Source organism: Cinclus cinclus, chromosome 3 (genome assembly GCF_963662255.1).
Source record: "Cinclus cinclus chromosome 3, bCinCin1.1, whole genome shotgun sequence".
In the NCBI taxonomy this organism is placed as follows: Eukaryota; Metazoa; Chordata; class Aves; order Passeriformes; family Cinclidae; genus Cinclus; species Cinclus cinclus.
The window spans coordinates 57,388,109-57,405,396 of NC_085048.1; the positions used below are offsets into that span (position 1 = coordinate 57,388,109).

Consider the following 17,288-nt stretch of genomic DNA (forward strand, 5'->3'; position numbering starts at 1 on the left):
AATAATTTTGAAATTTTGATCTTCCTTGACTTAAAATCCCCATGCTTATTGAGATTAAAATGGAGTTTGAGCAGTTGATTCCCACAGTTTTAAGTCAACAGTTGGATTAAAAAAAAACCAATTGCATACAACTAGAACCATATATTACTTCAGGGCTCTTTGATTTCTGAGATTCAATTAAGACTGTAAAATGTAGATCTATTACATCTTCTAATTTTCAAATAATAAGAAACATGTTTCTAAGTCATCATATACTTGCCTTACTCCATTTGGTAGGGATATTTGCAGAAAGTAAAAGAATAAATTACTTGAATCTGGGAGGCACTGATATGCTAACCAGTTAAATAACTCCTAATTTACTAGTTAATTAGGGCTAACAATATTTTTATGTATTAATTTGATTTAGACAAATTGGCTTTTGAGAATGTTATAGAGCAAAAAGATATTGTTTGTCAGGTTTGAGAGGGCAGGACAGACAGTGATTCAAAGCCTGTTTCACTCAGTGAAGTCCTTCCACTGCATCAAGTATTCATAGAGCCAAAAAATGGCTTGGGTTGGAAGGGACCTTAAAGATCAGTAGTTCCCAACCCCCTTCCATGGGCAGGGACATCTTTCACTAGGGCACGTTGCTCAGAGTTCCATCCAACACTTCTATAGTTAGTGAAAATTGCATATTGTTAATACTGAGCTTTACCACTGAGCTTTGTGTCTGCCTCTAGATCTCTGTGATCATTCTGTTGCAGGCGTCCTCTCTAATTTGAACACCCCATCCATTTTAGTATTCAGGGTTATCCTGATTCTAACAGATTCTTTCTGTCAAGGATCTTTTATATAGGTTGTTTTATATAGTTGCTTGTATACATCTGTTCCTAAAGCTTAGGTCATGCCAGATTCAATTATACAACTTTTTTTGCCTTTTGGCTAGATAAATACAGTCTTGTCTTGTTAACATCTATCTGAAATGTTATAAAAATAACCTTTCAGCTTTGCTGTTTTTTGAAAAAAATGTGATTTTTCTTCTCCCAGTTCACTCCTCCTACTTGGGTCATATTATACATATGCTTGTCTTATCGCTGAAGATCTTTTAGAAACTGTCTTCTCTAGCTCTGTGCAAGTCAAGCAGCTGCATTTTCAAATGAATATTTCTTTAAATTTCCATTGCAACAGTTCACACTTGGAAGACTCCTTGAGTCTTGAGTCTGTAAAGCAGACCTTAGTTATTAATTCTATGCTCCTTTTTAAAATTTATTTGCCTATAAGAAAATAATTAAACAACAATTAAGTTGACAGTATGTGTAGACTGCTGTCTTCTGTATGGATGAATATAAGCACATTATCTCTTTTTTGCTCCTAGTCTGCATTGCAATTAGACAGTGTATTTTGTGTGGTAATACGCCCTTTCTTATTGTGTTACTGCATTACCCAAACACTTGTGTCTTGGTTCAAAATCAGTAATTTTAACAGTCTGCTAGTTACATAGGACTGGCAGATTCTTGCAGTGTACAACTGCTGCTATTAAAATTCTCAAATGACAATAATTATAGACTAGAAAAACAGGCTCAATCAGGAAATACCATGGTACTCAGTACTTGCAATTAATGTACAATACCTAATAAAATCAAATAATAAATTCAAGTCCTTTATATTCTCTTTTTGAAAATTAATATATTGTATAAGGCAAATTTAGAAGTAAAGGCTTAGGTTTCCAGCAGGACAAACCAGATGTTTCCTGTCTGGAGGGTTCCCAAGAAACTAGGCTTTAAAAATGTCACTAGACCAGGGTTGAAATTTGTCAGGCCTGACAGTAGACTGTTTATAATTTTGAAGAAAATGTAATGTTTCTTCAGGAATAAGAGTCATATTTTACTATATTTTTAAAGGATTTGTCGCGTTCAGATATCATGCTGATTCCAGGTTACTCAAAGGCTTGAAACATAATTATAAAGAAACTTATGATAGAAATAGCTGGATTGCTGAATCTCACTTGAAGCATTCTCACTATCAGCAAAAATGGGAAATGCGGAGTTGCATTTTAAAAAGGAGGCCTGGTGACCACAGTAAAGAAACTGATGGGATGCCATCTAAAGAAGAGAATTGACTGAAGTTGAATGAATATGACATAGTGATAAAGAGTCACCATACATTTTGTAAGAGGAAGCTGTGAATGCATTGAAGTCCTTTAAGAAATTAACAAGCAAGTAGATGACAGGCATCTTGTCGAATTTCCAAAAAGTATTAAACAAGTTCCAAATATTGTGTAGACAAATGTCATGGAATGTATATAGGAGAATAATAATTCTGATTTTTCTAAACAGCATTCTGATTTGATCTTTCCACCTCACTGTTACCAGCAATTTGTTCTACAGAACCAGCAGTTCGAGACTGCAGCTTTCCTTCCCCTTGAGAATCTTTAAAACAGGAAATAGAAATAATACAGATCATTGCCATTCCTCTGTTTAATTCTGTGCTTCATCTGTGCTTAGAAAACTATGCCTTTCTGATTTTCTTGACAGTAGTATTGAAAAGAGAGGTACCCAGAGGTGTTGCATTAGGCAACTAAATAGAGATACGAGTTTTGCTACAAAGACTAACTGAATGGACTGACTTCTTTGTCCGTGATACTCATTAGAATGATGGGAACAAAGTAAAGATGATAGGAGCCATAAAAAGTCATGAGCATGTGGAGATGATGTGTGGTAATCCACAAGTGATTATCTCTTCCAGCCCAGCACTACAGGTAGTCACTTGAAACCAGAAGCTCCAGAACCAGCCTGTGTGCTTAGCCCACAGTTAAATATACCTTTGATATGAGACAGTATGCCTGTCTTCATGTTATTTTCTACTGTTACTTTCTTATCATGGTTGTAAAAAATCTCTCATAGCAAAAAAATCTGTCTAGGGACTTAATAAATTTCAGTTCAATGTACTCAGTATTTCTGTGTTTCCATCTGTTTTTTTCCTCCTTCTTTTTATGGATAAAACTAGTCTGTTTTTCAGGGTTCATTTAATTTGGAAACTTACTCACTTCCACTTCCAGTGCTTGATGAAGAATTTTCATTTGCTCTAAACAGAAGAATTTTCCTTTTACTGACTTTTGTATTGAGCAATAGCAGGAGACTGGATCTCTTTAAACTGTAACTAACACAAATAGAGAAAAACCTTACAGCATTCACTGTGTGACATGGTAGCTGAATAATTTACTGCTTTTATGGCTCTTTTTCTGAACTTTTCTCACTATATCTGAAAATAATATTTTAAGTTCTTTATGCAGATATTTTGATAGACATAAAATTAGACAAAATAGAAGAGCATCAAGATGAAATCTGAGTTTTTCTAGTCCCTCAACTTATAAAATGTTCAAAATGTCTGAGGACACCACACTTGCCTGTCACTTGAGTAAATGCACATTTCATGTGAAATTGTGAATGAATTAATTACCACTGATTTATTAGAAAAAAATGAAGCAAGGTGATCCCACGTGCTTGATTCAGAATGCTTGCTTAGTGATCTTCTGCTTGTATTTATTTCAAAAAGGAAAAGTCCATAGGCAACAAGTATATCCTAATTTACCCTTCAAAATGGATTTGAAAAGCAATTGTACATTTATGTTTCATCACATCTTTAATAGCAACAGATTCCATCCAGAAAACCTAGCTCAAAAAATCATCTTGTCATTAGGCTACTTACTTGATAGAGCTGAATGGATTAACTTGTAGAGAATTAAGGAACCTCCTGAAATAATTAAATTTCTCTTTCATCTTTCACTGGATGGTTGAATTTTGGGATGCATTATTGTATTGCAGACCCTGTAGAATGAAAAGAACCCAAACTATTATAAGAGACAATTAAAAAAATTAAAAGAAAGAATAATTATTTTCTCTTCATTGTGAATCAGTCTTTACTGACTCTTTGAGCAAAATTCAAAGACTACCCAATTCTGTAACTCTACTTAAATGTAAAATCTGGAGGATCTTTCTAGAGTCTGGGGAAGTGCTGGGTAATGCTCAAAGTGATGAATTTTTAAAAAAAGATTTAAAAATGTAGACCCTTCTCACTATGATCTTCACATCTTCCCAGTTCTCAGCTGATAGATTCCCTGGGGGATTTGTAGACACAGAAAATAAGTTTTCAAAGAAAATGAAAATAATTCTGGATTCAAGATAGCTCCTGCACAAATTATGAGATTACTTGTTCATCTAGTAACCCTGACCTTGGAAGCTCAGGCCCCAGTTCTAGGTCACACTGTTCTGTGATGCTGTTAATTCCAAAATCAAACTTTCTTTGCATTTCTGATACGGAGAGAATTTTGAAATGTTTTTTTGGCTTTATGGTGACTCAGACTGAATATAAATTAAACTGAAAAAGGCCCTCCTGTAAATCAGAATAACTTTTCTTCAGCCAATTATTTTATCTTTATTCTTCCCAAATGGAGAGCCTTCATAATAATTTTATAATCTGAATGTCTTAAATATGACTAAAGGATAATTCGTTTTCTTAGAACTATCACAGCAGCACTTTAGGGATTTTTTTTCCTTCCTGGCATATTTGTGGACCCATTTCACCTTGTATTTTACAAAGAGAAAAATCTTTTAAAGGTACTTGGTAGCTAATTGTCTCTGTGTTTCAGACATGATTGACCACTGCTCAAATATACAGACTACTACTCTCACCCTGTTTGCCTAGCTGGATGATCCTCTGGTCATCCAGTCAGGAAAGACACTTCCTTGGCTACCTGGCTCTGAGGCAAGTGTCAAGCATGTGGGGGAGCCCAGGTGGTGCAGTCCATGGGGGCTGCTGAGGAGAAAGGGCTTGAGGCAGAATGGACAGGTCCTGCAGGGCATCAACTGGCTGCATGTCTGGTGTCAACAGCAGGGATTCAGCTTTTTTATCACGGAACCTGCTCTGAGGAGCAAGGATGTCTAGGAAGAGGTGAAATCCATACCATAATGTAGGGCAAAATAATGATTTCCACAGACTGGCCAACCTGGTGAGGGAGCTTTAAACCAGGGTGATGTGGACAGGGAAGAAATAGTAACAAAGCCTATTAGTGGGAAACCTCCCTAAGTATGTGCATGCATGTAAATACAGAATTGCCTCAGGACACCATGGTGGGAGAAACTCCATAAACTTTCTGAGAATTCAACACAACCGGGTGCCCTCTGAACCAGCAGTTCTCCCCTCCCAGACTGCTTTAGGAAAAGCTTTAGCAGCATCTAGAGGTAGGTGATTCTCTCTTACTGCTCAGACTTGCTGTGGCAAATCTGGCGTGCTGTGTCCTGTTGTGAGCTACCCTTTACAAGACAGGAATGTACATCCTGGACTGAGGCCAGTGGTGGGCCACAAAAAATGGACTGAACAACTCTCAGACAAGGAGAATCTGAGAAGACTCAAATCTGATAAATATCTGATGGAGGGGGGAAGTAAAGAAGGCAGTGGAAGATCCTTCCCACTGACAGGACAAGAGGTTTTGGAATCTCACTCCTTGGAGATACTGAAAACCCAACAATATAAAGGCCTGAGCAGGGCCACTGAAATAAATTATTTCCAGACAATTAATGCAATATCAGCAGCTCTGGTAATCTGTGACAAACTATAGGTGAAAATAACTTTAAAATGGGTATTTGGTTGTTATTATTATTATTATTATTATTATTATCATTATTATCATCATTATTATTATTATTATTAAATGTGCTACTTAATATTTTTTGCAAATATTTTTCGATTATGACTTTTAAATCTTGCACTAATTTGATAACCTTTGAATATGTTTTAGACAGTAATTGACCCAAGTTTTTGTTCTTAAGCTTATATTGACAAAGAAACAATGGGCTCTTAGCAGTACACTGTGGAAAAGCTGATTGTAATACCAGCCATTGACTGGTCTATGAAGTTCCCCAGGGTGTGTTTATTGAAAGTCAGTATTCTGGCTCTCCCTAGGGAGAAATGGGATAAGCAAAAGATGTTGCTACCTCGGAAGGCTTATGAACAAGTCAATTAAAAAAACTCTCTAATCCCCAAACCAAAAACCACATGGAAAACAAAAAAATAAAAATGTAGAACAAGACCTGTATACAATTAATTTGTCCCTTTCTGTAGCTCACACCTTCATGACCACCTGCCACTTAATGGATGATTTGTGTGAAGGTGCAAGCTTTATTACTGTGATCAAAACATTTTTTTCCAAGGCAAAATGATAATTAACTTCCTGGATACTGACAGGACAATAAGCATTTCTCTTTATCAGCAGAATTTGCATCTGACACTGTGATTTACTTTACACTTGGTATTTTAATTTTTTCCTGCTTAGTTTTCTCCTAATATTTTCCACAATCCCTTGGCATTACTGGTTAAATGTAGGATGGTCTAAAGTAAAATTTCTCTGCTGATAACAATGTTCTCATCTTTTAATGATGGATAAAGCACAGCATTGAGAAAAAGTGGAAACCTCTGTTAGTTGAGTATCCCAATAATACCTGTCTGGCAGTATTTAAGACATCCAAGTAGGTGTTCTTGATTTGGTCTTAAATCCTTACAGATGGAGCTTTCCTGACATCCCACTTCCTTAAACTGTTTTAGTTCATTGCTTTACATAGGAGTAGAAAGCTTCTACCAATGTCTACCAATAGTACAAGTTTATATGGAATATATTAATGTATGTAAACATCATCTATTATTTGTCTGTATACAAGACCTACTGTGCTCCTCCTGGGCCAGAGCACAGGCATTTAAATCTGTAAGTGCCCTCCTTTCTAACCGGGGATGTGAATGTTTCTCTTGCAGTTTTTCTCTTTCCCCCTTTCCTAACCTACCTTTAGGCTGAGGAGCGCATCCTGTGCCAAGCCTTGTTTAGAGGCTTCATGACCACGTTACAAAATCCACTTTTGAAGCTGATATTCCCTCTCCTAACTTGGTTCATTCCATCTGTTCTTGGCAGCCCCTTTTCATCAAATGAAGTACCATGGTAAAAGAAGACAGAGAGGTAACAAACAGAGTCAGATATGGGTGCATCTGTCTTTAGCATTTCCCTTTGAATGAAAAATTTGATGAGAACATCTATTGAGTCTTTGAGTCCCTGTTCCCTTCACCCAAGCACCTTTCATTATTAATTTTTACTTGATCCTGAGCTTCTGTTAAAGGCATTCCTGGTGTCTAGATTTTTCCCAAGACTTAAATAAAAACTAGATTCTTATTCCTACATACAGTAGAATAGCCCTGGTACTGCTACCACTGTAAGTGGGAGGGAAGCCATTATCCTGCTTTTATTTGGCACTCATTATCTGGAATGCCATATCCAGTTATTACAGGAAATACATTAATAAAATCCAGTAAACATAGTGGAGAGCCACCAAGGCCAGATCCCATGCCTTGTGGCTGGAACAAGTGGATTTGTTTCACCTGGAGGAGAAAGGGCTTTTAAGTCTGCATGACCTACACTCTACAAGGAGGTCATCGAGGCTCTTTATTAAAATGCCTGATGGTAGACTGAGAAATGGGAGTAATAAATTGAAGCAGAGGAGGTTATGACTGGATGTAGGGGAGGAAAAAAACATGATGACGAAAATAATTAAGCTGAGAGAGGTTGTGCAGTTTCCATCCTTGGAGATTTTCAAGACCAGCATTGCATAAAGCCTTGAGTGAGCTGACTCTGCTTTGAGTGGGAGGCTGGACTAAAGTAATTCTGAATTGCCCTCTGGCCTGGATGGTGCTGTGATTCTGTAGATCTACTAAAGTTAATGAGCATAGTACTTTTATGTGGTCACCTAAGGCTTTTAATTCAAATGATTTAACTTTCCTAAACATTTCTTGGTAGCCAAATCTAAAGAATTCTTCTGAGAATACACGGTGATGCTTTGTGATAAACAAGCTTTTTTTGTCTTGTCTTCAGTAAGATGAGAGTACACAAAAAACAACAGCAAGATGGTAGGATAAAGATAATTGTCAAATCTATTGCTAATTTGTCCTTTGGGAAAGTTCTTCAGACTTCCCCAGACAGGCCTCCCTATCAACTGAACTTCACATAACCATGAAGTTGTGATGGTATTATCAGCTTAGATTAGAAAGTTAGAAGGCAATTCAAGAGAACTAGAGATTCCAGTTTCAGACAGTTTCTTGTTGGTTGACAAATAAAATAATTGTTGTAACCTAAATAATAATAAAAAATTAATAGAACCCTGTATTGCAAAAACACTTAGCTCCTGCAGTTCCCGTTCATGTCAATTGCGCTGGATCTGCTTCCTACCTCTGAAAATAAAGCAGAAATTTCTAGGTCATCACTTGCACACATAAGTACCTAAAGCTGGGTATATAACTTCACCTAAAATACATTACCTAAAGAGATACTATTTTTTTTTTTCCTTATGGAGTAGCCTGGTCTCTCATACATACAGCAGATAGCAAAGCAAAAGAGATTAGAAAGTATTTAGAATCTCTTCAATTTACATAATTTTTATTGATCCTCTATCATATGAGTTCAGTTAACGGGAAAGAGGCACACATGTTGATTTAAGCACACGGAATATGTGTTGCTGGATTAGGGACTTTTGTCCAGAGGTTGTACTTGTCAGCAAGAGAATCACAAGTGGAATATTGATTTTGTTAACTACAGTCTATTGAACTATTTTTGTAGGAGTTGGGAATAATTCTTACTTGCTATTAAAATGTCTGTCTTAGGAGGTACCATAAGGCAGGTTAAATGGTCTTATTTTGCAAATAATTTCCTGTTTCATTTTTTGCTCTGGTCTTAGACATGCAAATTTTTCAATTTGTTCAGACTGTGTAATATTTTGAAGTGTTTTGAAAGCTGGCTGCAGTAGTTTTGTGGGTTCTAGAAACCAAACAAATATCTCATTCAGACATGGAGATGTGGGGGTTTTTAATATCAGTAATTTGTCTTTTGATCCACTGAAACTTTTCATTTCTGCAAAATCCTGAAGTACTAAATTCGTAAACAAACTTTTATTGGGGCATTATTTAAGTTATGCAAAACTATTAAAGGATTCCAGTCCTCTGTACTAAACTCTATAGGAAGGAAATTAATCTTTCTATAGTTGTAGGCAAATATATTGTATCAGAGGTATTGAAACTTGTCCTGATGCCTTGGAGAGTGCAAAGGAATTTCTCAGTCTGCAATCAGAAGGGAAGGTGTCTGCTTTGTCTGAGGGCTCGTGTGGTTGCAGACATCAGCTACAGGTTCTCAACAGCATATCTGTGTTAAGACTTGAGGCACGTGTCTCTATGCTGGTAGGTTTCTTGTCACAATGAAATTAGGACACGCTCAATATTTGTCATGTTATAAATCACAGTTTTTCTTTTGCAAAAATTTCTTTTGCATTTTCTTGTAGCAATGATCTTCCTAATTTTGTTTATGAAAGCCATATCTAAAAAGCATTATATTTCTAAGCAGCAGATCGGATCACTGTTTAAGTCTTATATATTAAAATTTCACTAAGTAAGACCTAATAAAAGTAAAAGTATGTAGTTCTTGTAAAAGTCAGCAATTAAAATGACCAAAATATCTGCTAAATTTTCACAAAAAATATAAAAAATTACAATTTGCATTAATTCTTCTGCTGCAGGTTGAGTGGGCAAGATGAAAATTACTGAGTGAGAATGCTTAGTACTGTGAGCTGAAGGAGATGGTTAATTGCCATTACTAATGAACACTTTGAGATGTTCTAAACTTCAGCTTTTTTTAATGCTGCAAAGTAAAAAGTTACTTGATTGTGGAGTGAATTGATAGTTTTACTCAGTCATACAGACATGATTTTAGCCTCCTAGGTCCTTCTTGAGCTCAAGAATAAGCTTATTCTTTCAGGAGGAATGATATTGACACTGAACATAGAGAGAAGTGTGTTGGAACCTTAAAGATTGCTTTGCCAGCTAGAAACAAGTGCAAATAGTTAGGGAGGGAGAAATGTAAAAAACTGGGACCATTTCAGTTAAAGATAAAAACAAGGAAAGGAAAGAGGAAGCGAAGTAACAAAAGCAGAACACATACACACAAATCGAAATGTAGTTTTAAACAAATCTTTTCCTCAATATAAAGATTTGGTTGAGTCAATTTAAAATGTTCCACCACAGTAATGCCTTTGTGATGAGTTCCTGAAATTGATTTTTTTTAAATACGGTAATTAATAGTTTATTTATTTTACTTGGAACACTGAGAACAGTGGTTTTGTAATCACACATATATCAAATGTGCACAGAGTAGGAGGTCACTTACTTACTCTTGAGCTGATGAAATCAGATTGGATGGTATTGGTCTAAGGGGATGAAAAACCCATGGTTCCACCAGGTTAAAGTTGTGAATGTTTCCCCATTGATGGTATTCACACAGGAATCAAGGGAAATGTGTAGAGGGAATGGTGGAAATCTTTGACATGCTGCTGGCTACTGCTGCTCGGTTCCGCATGATGAACCTTCAAGGGGAGGAATTCGTGTGCCTTAAGTCCATCATCCTGCTCAATTCTGGTAAGTCATGTGCTTTGCTGTCACTCTGGTAATTGTGGCTGCTTCTGCATGTGGTTGAACACTGCTTGCTGTCCTTAATGGCATTTTCATTTTGAGACAGCAGCAATGGAAATGGGTTTTCAACACAGATGCAGGGAAGACCAGGCAGGGATGGAAGCAGTCGAACCTATCCAGTGATGTAGATGGGACCCGGAAAATGGATGCAGTGAGTAGATGACACACTGTGTGCAGCTGATGTGGAGAGTGGTCAGAGAAGTGCTTTGAATCAGATACTGGCAGGTCTCAAAACTCTGCTCACTGAAGTAGCTGGAACCACACGTAGGGCACCCAAAGGCAATGCTTAACTGCTGTGCTTAGGTGGTGGCAAAATAAAAGGAAATAAGGGTAAAAATGTGGTTGAGTTTATAATGGTTTAGTTTATAATAAATTATAGGCATCTAACATTGATGTAATAATTTTTCCGTTATAGTTTTAGGCTGAAAATCTCATCCTGAAGTACACTTCAAAAATAGATTACTGGATAACAAGTGTTAGTATAAATACAGATACAAATATGTAAGGTTAGATGATTTGAATTTTATATGAGATGATTGAAACAAGCAAATTTAACTTGAAGGATATGACAGAAAACTGTTGCACACCAGAGGATTCTTTTCTGTTTGAAATGAGAAAAAATCTCCAGACAATTTTTTTTATATGCAGAAATTAGACCCATGGTGTTCTCATGGAAATGGTAGACAACTAAAATAATAATGTAGGCACCAAAGTAAGAATTTTCTACACAATTCTCTGCTAAGCTGTTACCTGGTGACTAAAGATGCTGGAGTTTCCCCGTGCTGGGGGTTTACACACTTGTAAATTTTTCCTGTTGCATTTGAACTTGTACATGGTACCACCCTCTAGAGAAAACAGATGTGGAGGGCTCTATATCCTTTTTATCCAGTTGTCCAACAGATCGCTTGCCCAAATTGCAGGAAAAACAAATTTAGGATATCCACATCAAAGGCTATCTGTAAATGCAGAAGACATTGCTTTATTGATCAGGCACATTATGGAAGCTTGGATGTGGTCTCCTCAAAGTTCAAGGAAAATTATGTATTTGTACAATCTAATATAGAATGCTTTATGTATGTTCTATGACATATGAATGTGGTTCAGGTTTTGTTGTGGTTGTAACCAATTGCCAAAAAGTAACATTTGAGGCAAGTGGCATGTCAGGTATGAAGGGCTATTGCTCTTACCTTAGTTCCCAGGGTGTGACAATTGTAATTACTGACTGACATTTTATTTTCCTTTTGTTGCCCTGGTAATTATAACAGAATATTTCCTAGAGTTAATATTCTTCCTGGAAAGTGATGCTCCTCCAGAATTTTGGCTAATATATTCAAAGGCAATTAACTTCTTAAATAAATCTAGAATATGTAATTGATTTACAAAATTTTAAAATTTCAATTAGAAAAAATAGAATTGGAATTTTGAATAAAACAAATAAGATGTTCTTGTCTTGAACATGAAGAATTTAAGTCATGCTCTAGAGAAATTCTGTGCCTATGTTATATTTAGTATTGATCCATAAAACTAAATTCTTTATTCAGACAAAGCTCTGCCAGGCATCACCATTGTCCTTCATAAGCACATCTCACTGTGTTAATGGGATTTTTTTTTACAAGAATCCCCTAAGGAAAAATTGTAAAATAAATAAATAAATAAATAAATAAATAAATAAAAATTGCTATTATATAAGAAGTGAACTGGGTGATAATCAGAGGCAAATTTCCTTCTGAACATAAAGACATGGGGCCACTACAAACTCTGTGTATATATGGCCACAGAACGTATGTCTGTATTGCATGTCATTACCTTTACGGATAAAGGTACATTTCTGTATTTGTATTCTTACAACAGACAAATTTTGTAACTAGACAGTGGGAATGTAGATACAAGTTATGACTGTCAGACTCTCTAGATGCTCAAACTGAGAAGCATTAGACTGCAATACAGAGATAAGTACCATAATTTGGGGTATGTGTATGAGTTGTGTAAACGTCTGACATAGTTCCTCTAAAATGTCTTCTGGAGATGCTTTTCTTCAGGGATTGTGGCCAACCTCCTTACATAAAGTGTTGGATGGATATGAAATGTTACGTGCTCTGAAGCATTTGGCTGAGAGAGCTGAGCTGGTTCATTCAGGGAAAGAGAAGGTAAAGGGGGATCTCACAGCAGCCCTCAGACAGCTGATGAACATGTTATGGAGAAGCCAGGGCCAGACCCTTCTCAGAGGTGCAAAAGGAAAGGACAAGCTGCAATGGAGACAAACCACAGCAAAGGGAGACCCTGACCAGATGAACAGAACAAAAACTCTACCTAGTGAGAGGTCTAGCACTGGAGCAGGTTTCCAGAAAGATGGCAGGATCTCAATCCTTGCAAATACTCAGTACTCAGTGGGACAAAGCTCCAGGAAGCTTGATCTAACCCTGAAGGTACCACTATTTGAGCAAGAGGATGAACTAGATGACTTCCAAACCTACCTTAGCCTGGTTTCTATCTGTGGGTACATATGTAAATATTCACTAATCTTCTACTAATGAAAGAGTAGATAAACTCACAATGAATTTTTGGCTTATTACACTGTCTGTATTATACATGCATGTGATTAAACCAGCAGATCTCAAAAAGATTTAAACAAGTGGATTAATCAAACAAATAGGACTAATTATACTACATCTCATGTTTAAAAGCAGTCTGCATTTGCATTCAAATCTTTGTGTGTATTTAATTCGCTGAGCGTACACCAACATTTCTTTATTAAATCCTTGGTACATGGTAGTCTCTTCACATGAAGTAGTGCTGTTTATTGCCTTTGTTGGATATTTCTGTTTTTGCAACATCTTTCAAGGCTTTTTAATATCTGTACACTCCTTTTCCTTGTGGTTTTGGAAAAAACTTAATTTTTTTTTTTTTAAGTTTTGCTCAGTGCATGTGGAAAGGGTGGAAGGTTTTGTTTGTAAACCAAGGTAGATGCTTACTCTACTCCCTGAGTTTTCCTGAGATATGTCTTTAATAGCAAGGACATCACTGTGTCCAGCTAAATAACAAACCTGAAGGTGCCCCTCTAAAACTGCAGCAATAAATCTTTCGACTAAAATATCGAAGTAGTATTTTTGAAAACCACATTCAGCTGAATAGTAAAGAACTGTTACTTAATATTAGAAAATAAGTATTTGAATCATGAAAGGACAACATGATGCCAGATGTTTTACTTCTGAATGTATTGGAGGAGTGGTGCTATGTGGGCAAAGCAACAGAGTTTCATTTTGGACATGAAGATGTATGTCACATCTGCCTTAGCAGCTCATTTACCTAATTAGTTAGCTGGTTAGTCCACAGAGATGGAAAGATTTGGCTGATTTGATGCATACTGGAGACCTCCTGGTGCACTGTTCCATGTGACTGCTTGTTATTCTTTTCTCATTTTGTTTTTCATTTCCCGTTAAATTGTGCTTCTTACTTATTTCTTTATTTTGGAGGCTGGATGGTTCCAGGAGTGCATGATACAGAGATTAATTTCCTCATACCTCAGCATGTCTTGCTACAGCTTCAGAGCAACTGGGTGTAGTGGAAGAAGAGCCTTGGGTTCAGTGAGCCTGAACTCCAAGCAAAAGAATATTTTAAATGGGGGTTTAATGTAGTAGACAAGATGTTGAGGTCATTCCATTCTACAGTAAAATGCAAAAAATTATATAATTATATATGGTGAGAGATATAAAATTTTACCAGTGTATGCCAAGGGCTGTAACCTCCAAGGGATCCTGTTCTGCTATGTGTTATGGGCATGGACCAACAGGCCTCCCTGTTGGTTGTAGGGTGGTGATTTTTCTGTTCTTGCACCTGTTCAGTTTCACAGCACTGCCCTACAGAAAGAGCTGGAAATAAACCTGGTAGCTATTCATTTTAGGCTTGGAAAGGCCTTGGAGACTGTTGAATTTCACGTTGTGAAGGCAGCTTTCTGTACCCTCGTTTGAAAACTCTGCTTGGATATCTATGAGTGTTTGGTAGCCATCATTTTTATTTTTTGGGGGGGAAATCTCTGGTCAGTGGCCTGGGGCAGGAGCAATCATTGTGAGGATGTAGAAAGGAAAACTAAACATAATTTTCCTTGGCAGTTATTGACTGGCAGTTGCCTGAATTCTCTACAGTTATCGGGGAGTGCTTTTCTGATTTACAGTTTTTAATAGCTTCTAGACTAGGTGATAAAAAATTCCTCCAAAATTTTTTTTCTTTTACTAGTTCCAGTAATATGAAGCTAAGGGGTATTGCTTCAAGAGCACAATAGGTTCCTATGGCTGAAGTAAACATCTCAAGAGGCACTGTGCATTTATGAGATTAATATTTCCTTCTAGCGGATTGTGTTTTGCCAGTAATATTAAGAATCTTGCCCCTACAGGTATGTGTTAAGCTATCAAGTCTTGTATTGTCAATAGACATATGTGAGGGCAGTTCAGAGTCAGCTGAGAAAGGTTCAGCTGAGAAAAGCCTCAGAACCAGTTTCTGTTTGTGAATTAATTTCAGTAAAAAAAAAGCTATTAAAAGCTCTGCGAGAAAATAGGCTACTGTACTATCTATCTATATCAAATTTGAAGCAATAGCCATTACCAAATTAAAAACTCTGACTGATGATTTTCAGAAGTTGTACTATGTTTGAATTATCCTTTAGGTTTTTAAAAGCAGTTTCTTGCTTACTCTTTCCCAGAAATACTCACATTCACAAACACATTTACATTTCTTTTTAGTACAGAAGACCTCAAATCATAAAAGCTATTTGCAGGTTACAGTAGTTGTAAGTGTCAGGCCCTTGGAGTACCCAGATGATGTGAGGAGATGAAGTAAGCCAAGGTGTTAAAAAAATCTCAACTCCCTGACTGCTGAGATGCACAGCAAAGTATCTTCACTTCCAGTGGTAGCCCCAAGGCTGCAAACAATGAAAACAAGCTATAGCATATATGTCTGAAAAGCTATAGCATATATGTCTGCCTGTGACTGCATGCTAGTGTCTGTGTCTTTCATTCTTAATAGCAGTAACTGCATTCCATATTCTGCTATATGTGATGCTTTAAAGAAGAGCAAAACAAAGCGTTATTCCAGAACTCATTTCTCCCCAAGGACAAAGTCCATATCTCTTCTTGGCTCTGTGAGCTGATGCAGAAGGACCAAAGCATAGGATTTGTCAAGTCTGTTACAGACACAGGACGATGAGCACTCTACAATGAAGCCAGTTTGATTGCATTACCATATGTACATCTTTAACCTCTGGTGCCTCATGACTGGATTATGGCAGTACGACCTGTTTAGAGTGGTTGGTTCAGTCCAAAAGATTTGAAAACTGATGCTGAATGCAACAGCTCTCTTTTGGCAGAACAGTGTTGTTGTGACCTGATTCACGTTGGCTGTGTGTTGTTGTCCAGAAAAAAATCAAGATAAAACAGCCCCAAATAGTTCAGACTTTCTCATTTTGAAAGCTGATGTGCTTCATGCTCCCAAGAATTACTATTAGCAAAAGCTCTTACGCTTGGATTAGAGAACTCGTAGGTGATGTAGAGGGGCTGTTGGAGGGGGAGTTTTTTAGGTGTTTTGTCCTCTGGAAAAATATTTTTATCTGGTCCAAACCTTCAGGCTGCTCACTTTCAGCAATAAGCATTTCAAGACAGCTAAATTTGCACAAGTTGATTTGGACACAATTTTTAAAGGAGAGTCAGCTTTGCAGGTGAAGGAGCTTTCTTTCAAGGCTTTTGCTTGGTTGGGAGGATTTTGTTGAGGCAAACATCCATAAAGAAACACTGGTTTTGTTTGCTTGTTTTGTTGTCACATTATTCAGTTCTAGATTGACGAGAAAATCACTAAAATAAAATATTAAACAGCAGGGAAAATGGCAAAGCTGCTGAAAGCTGGGGTTGGTTGGTAAGTATTGCAGAGCTGTCAAGGGGAGCAGCATCTCCTCAAGGTATCAGAGCCAAGTGACCAAGAGAAGAGCACAGCCCACAGGTAGGTTTAGCTACAGGTATCACCCAGCTCCTGGTACAGACCTTGGTGGGACCCAGGCAGGGAAGTGGCACCGTCTTCCTCCTCCTGCTTTTCCCACAGTGCCCAAATCCATGCTCCAGGGTAATTCAGAGCAGCGACCTGGCAGCCAAACAAGAGAGCTGGCACACAGTCAAATCCCGTGGCTTAACACAATATAAGAGGGACCACAGAGCATACCTTGGGCAACCCTGAGTCCACCAAAGTAATTTTTGTCTGCGATTTGTTTGTTTTTCTTTCTCCCTCCTACTTTAGGTGTGTACACTTTTCTTTCCAGCACCTTGAAATCTCTGGAAGAGAAAGATTATATTCACCGTGTCCTGGACAAAATCACAGACACTCTGATACACTTGATGGCTAAGTCAGGTCTTTCTCTGCAGCAGCAACACAGACGACTGGCTCAGCTCCTCCTCATCCTCTCTCACATCAGACACATGAGGTGAGAGCAAGCACAGAGTCAGAACTTTTGTGCTGGGCCCATGCAAAAGAGGTGTCACAAATACACATGCACACTTTTACTTCACGGGTGGGAGAGCAAATTGTGTGAAGGACTGTTACCAAAAAACCCCAAAAAATGAAAAAAAAACCAAAAAACAAACAACAAAAAAACCCCAAAAAACCAACCAACCAAAAAAAAAAAAAAAACCCAAAAAACAAAAACAAACCAAAAAAAAACCAAAATACCCCACCCAAAACCACCACCACCACCACCAACAACAACAAAAAATTCTACATGAAAA

The 17,288-nt window shown here is 37.3% G+C and overlaps 1 protein-coding gene across 1 annotated transcript in view; it reads left to right on the forward strand.

The window, feature by feature from the left end:
• ESR1 (estrogen receptor 1) overlaps positions 1-17,288 on the forward strand; it is a 103,301-nt gene that overhangs the window by 84,076 nt on the left and 1,937 nt on the right. The window contains exons 6-7 of the mRNA XM_062490034.1: positions 10,340-10,473; positions 16,804-16,987. Coding sequence (XP_062346018.1) covers positions 10,340-10,473; positions 16,804-16,987 — 318 coding nt within the window. The remainder of the gene's footprint in view (positions 1-10,339; positions 10,474-16,803; positions 16,988-17,288) is intronic.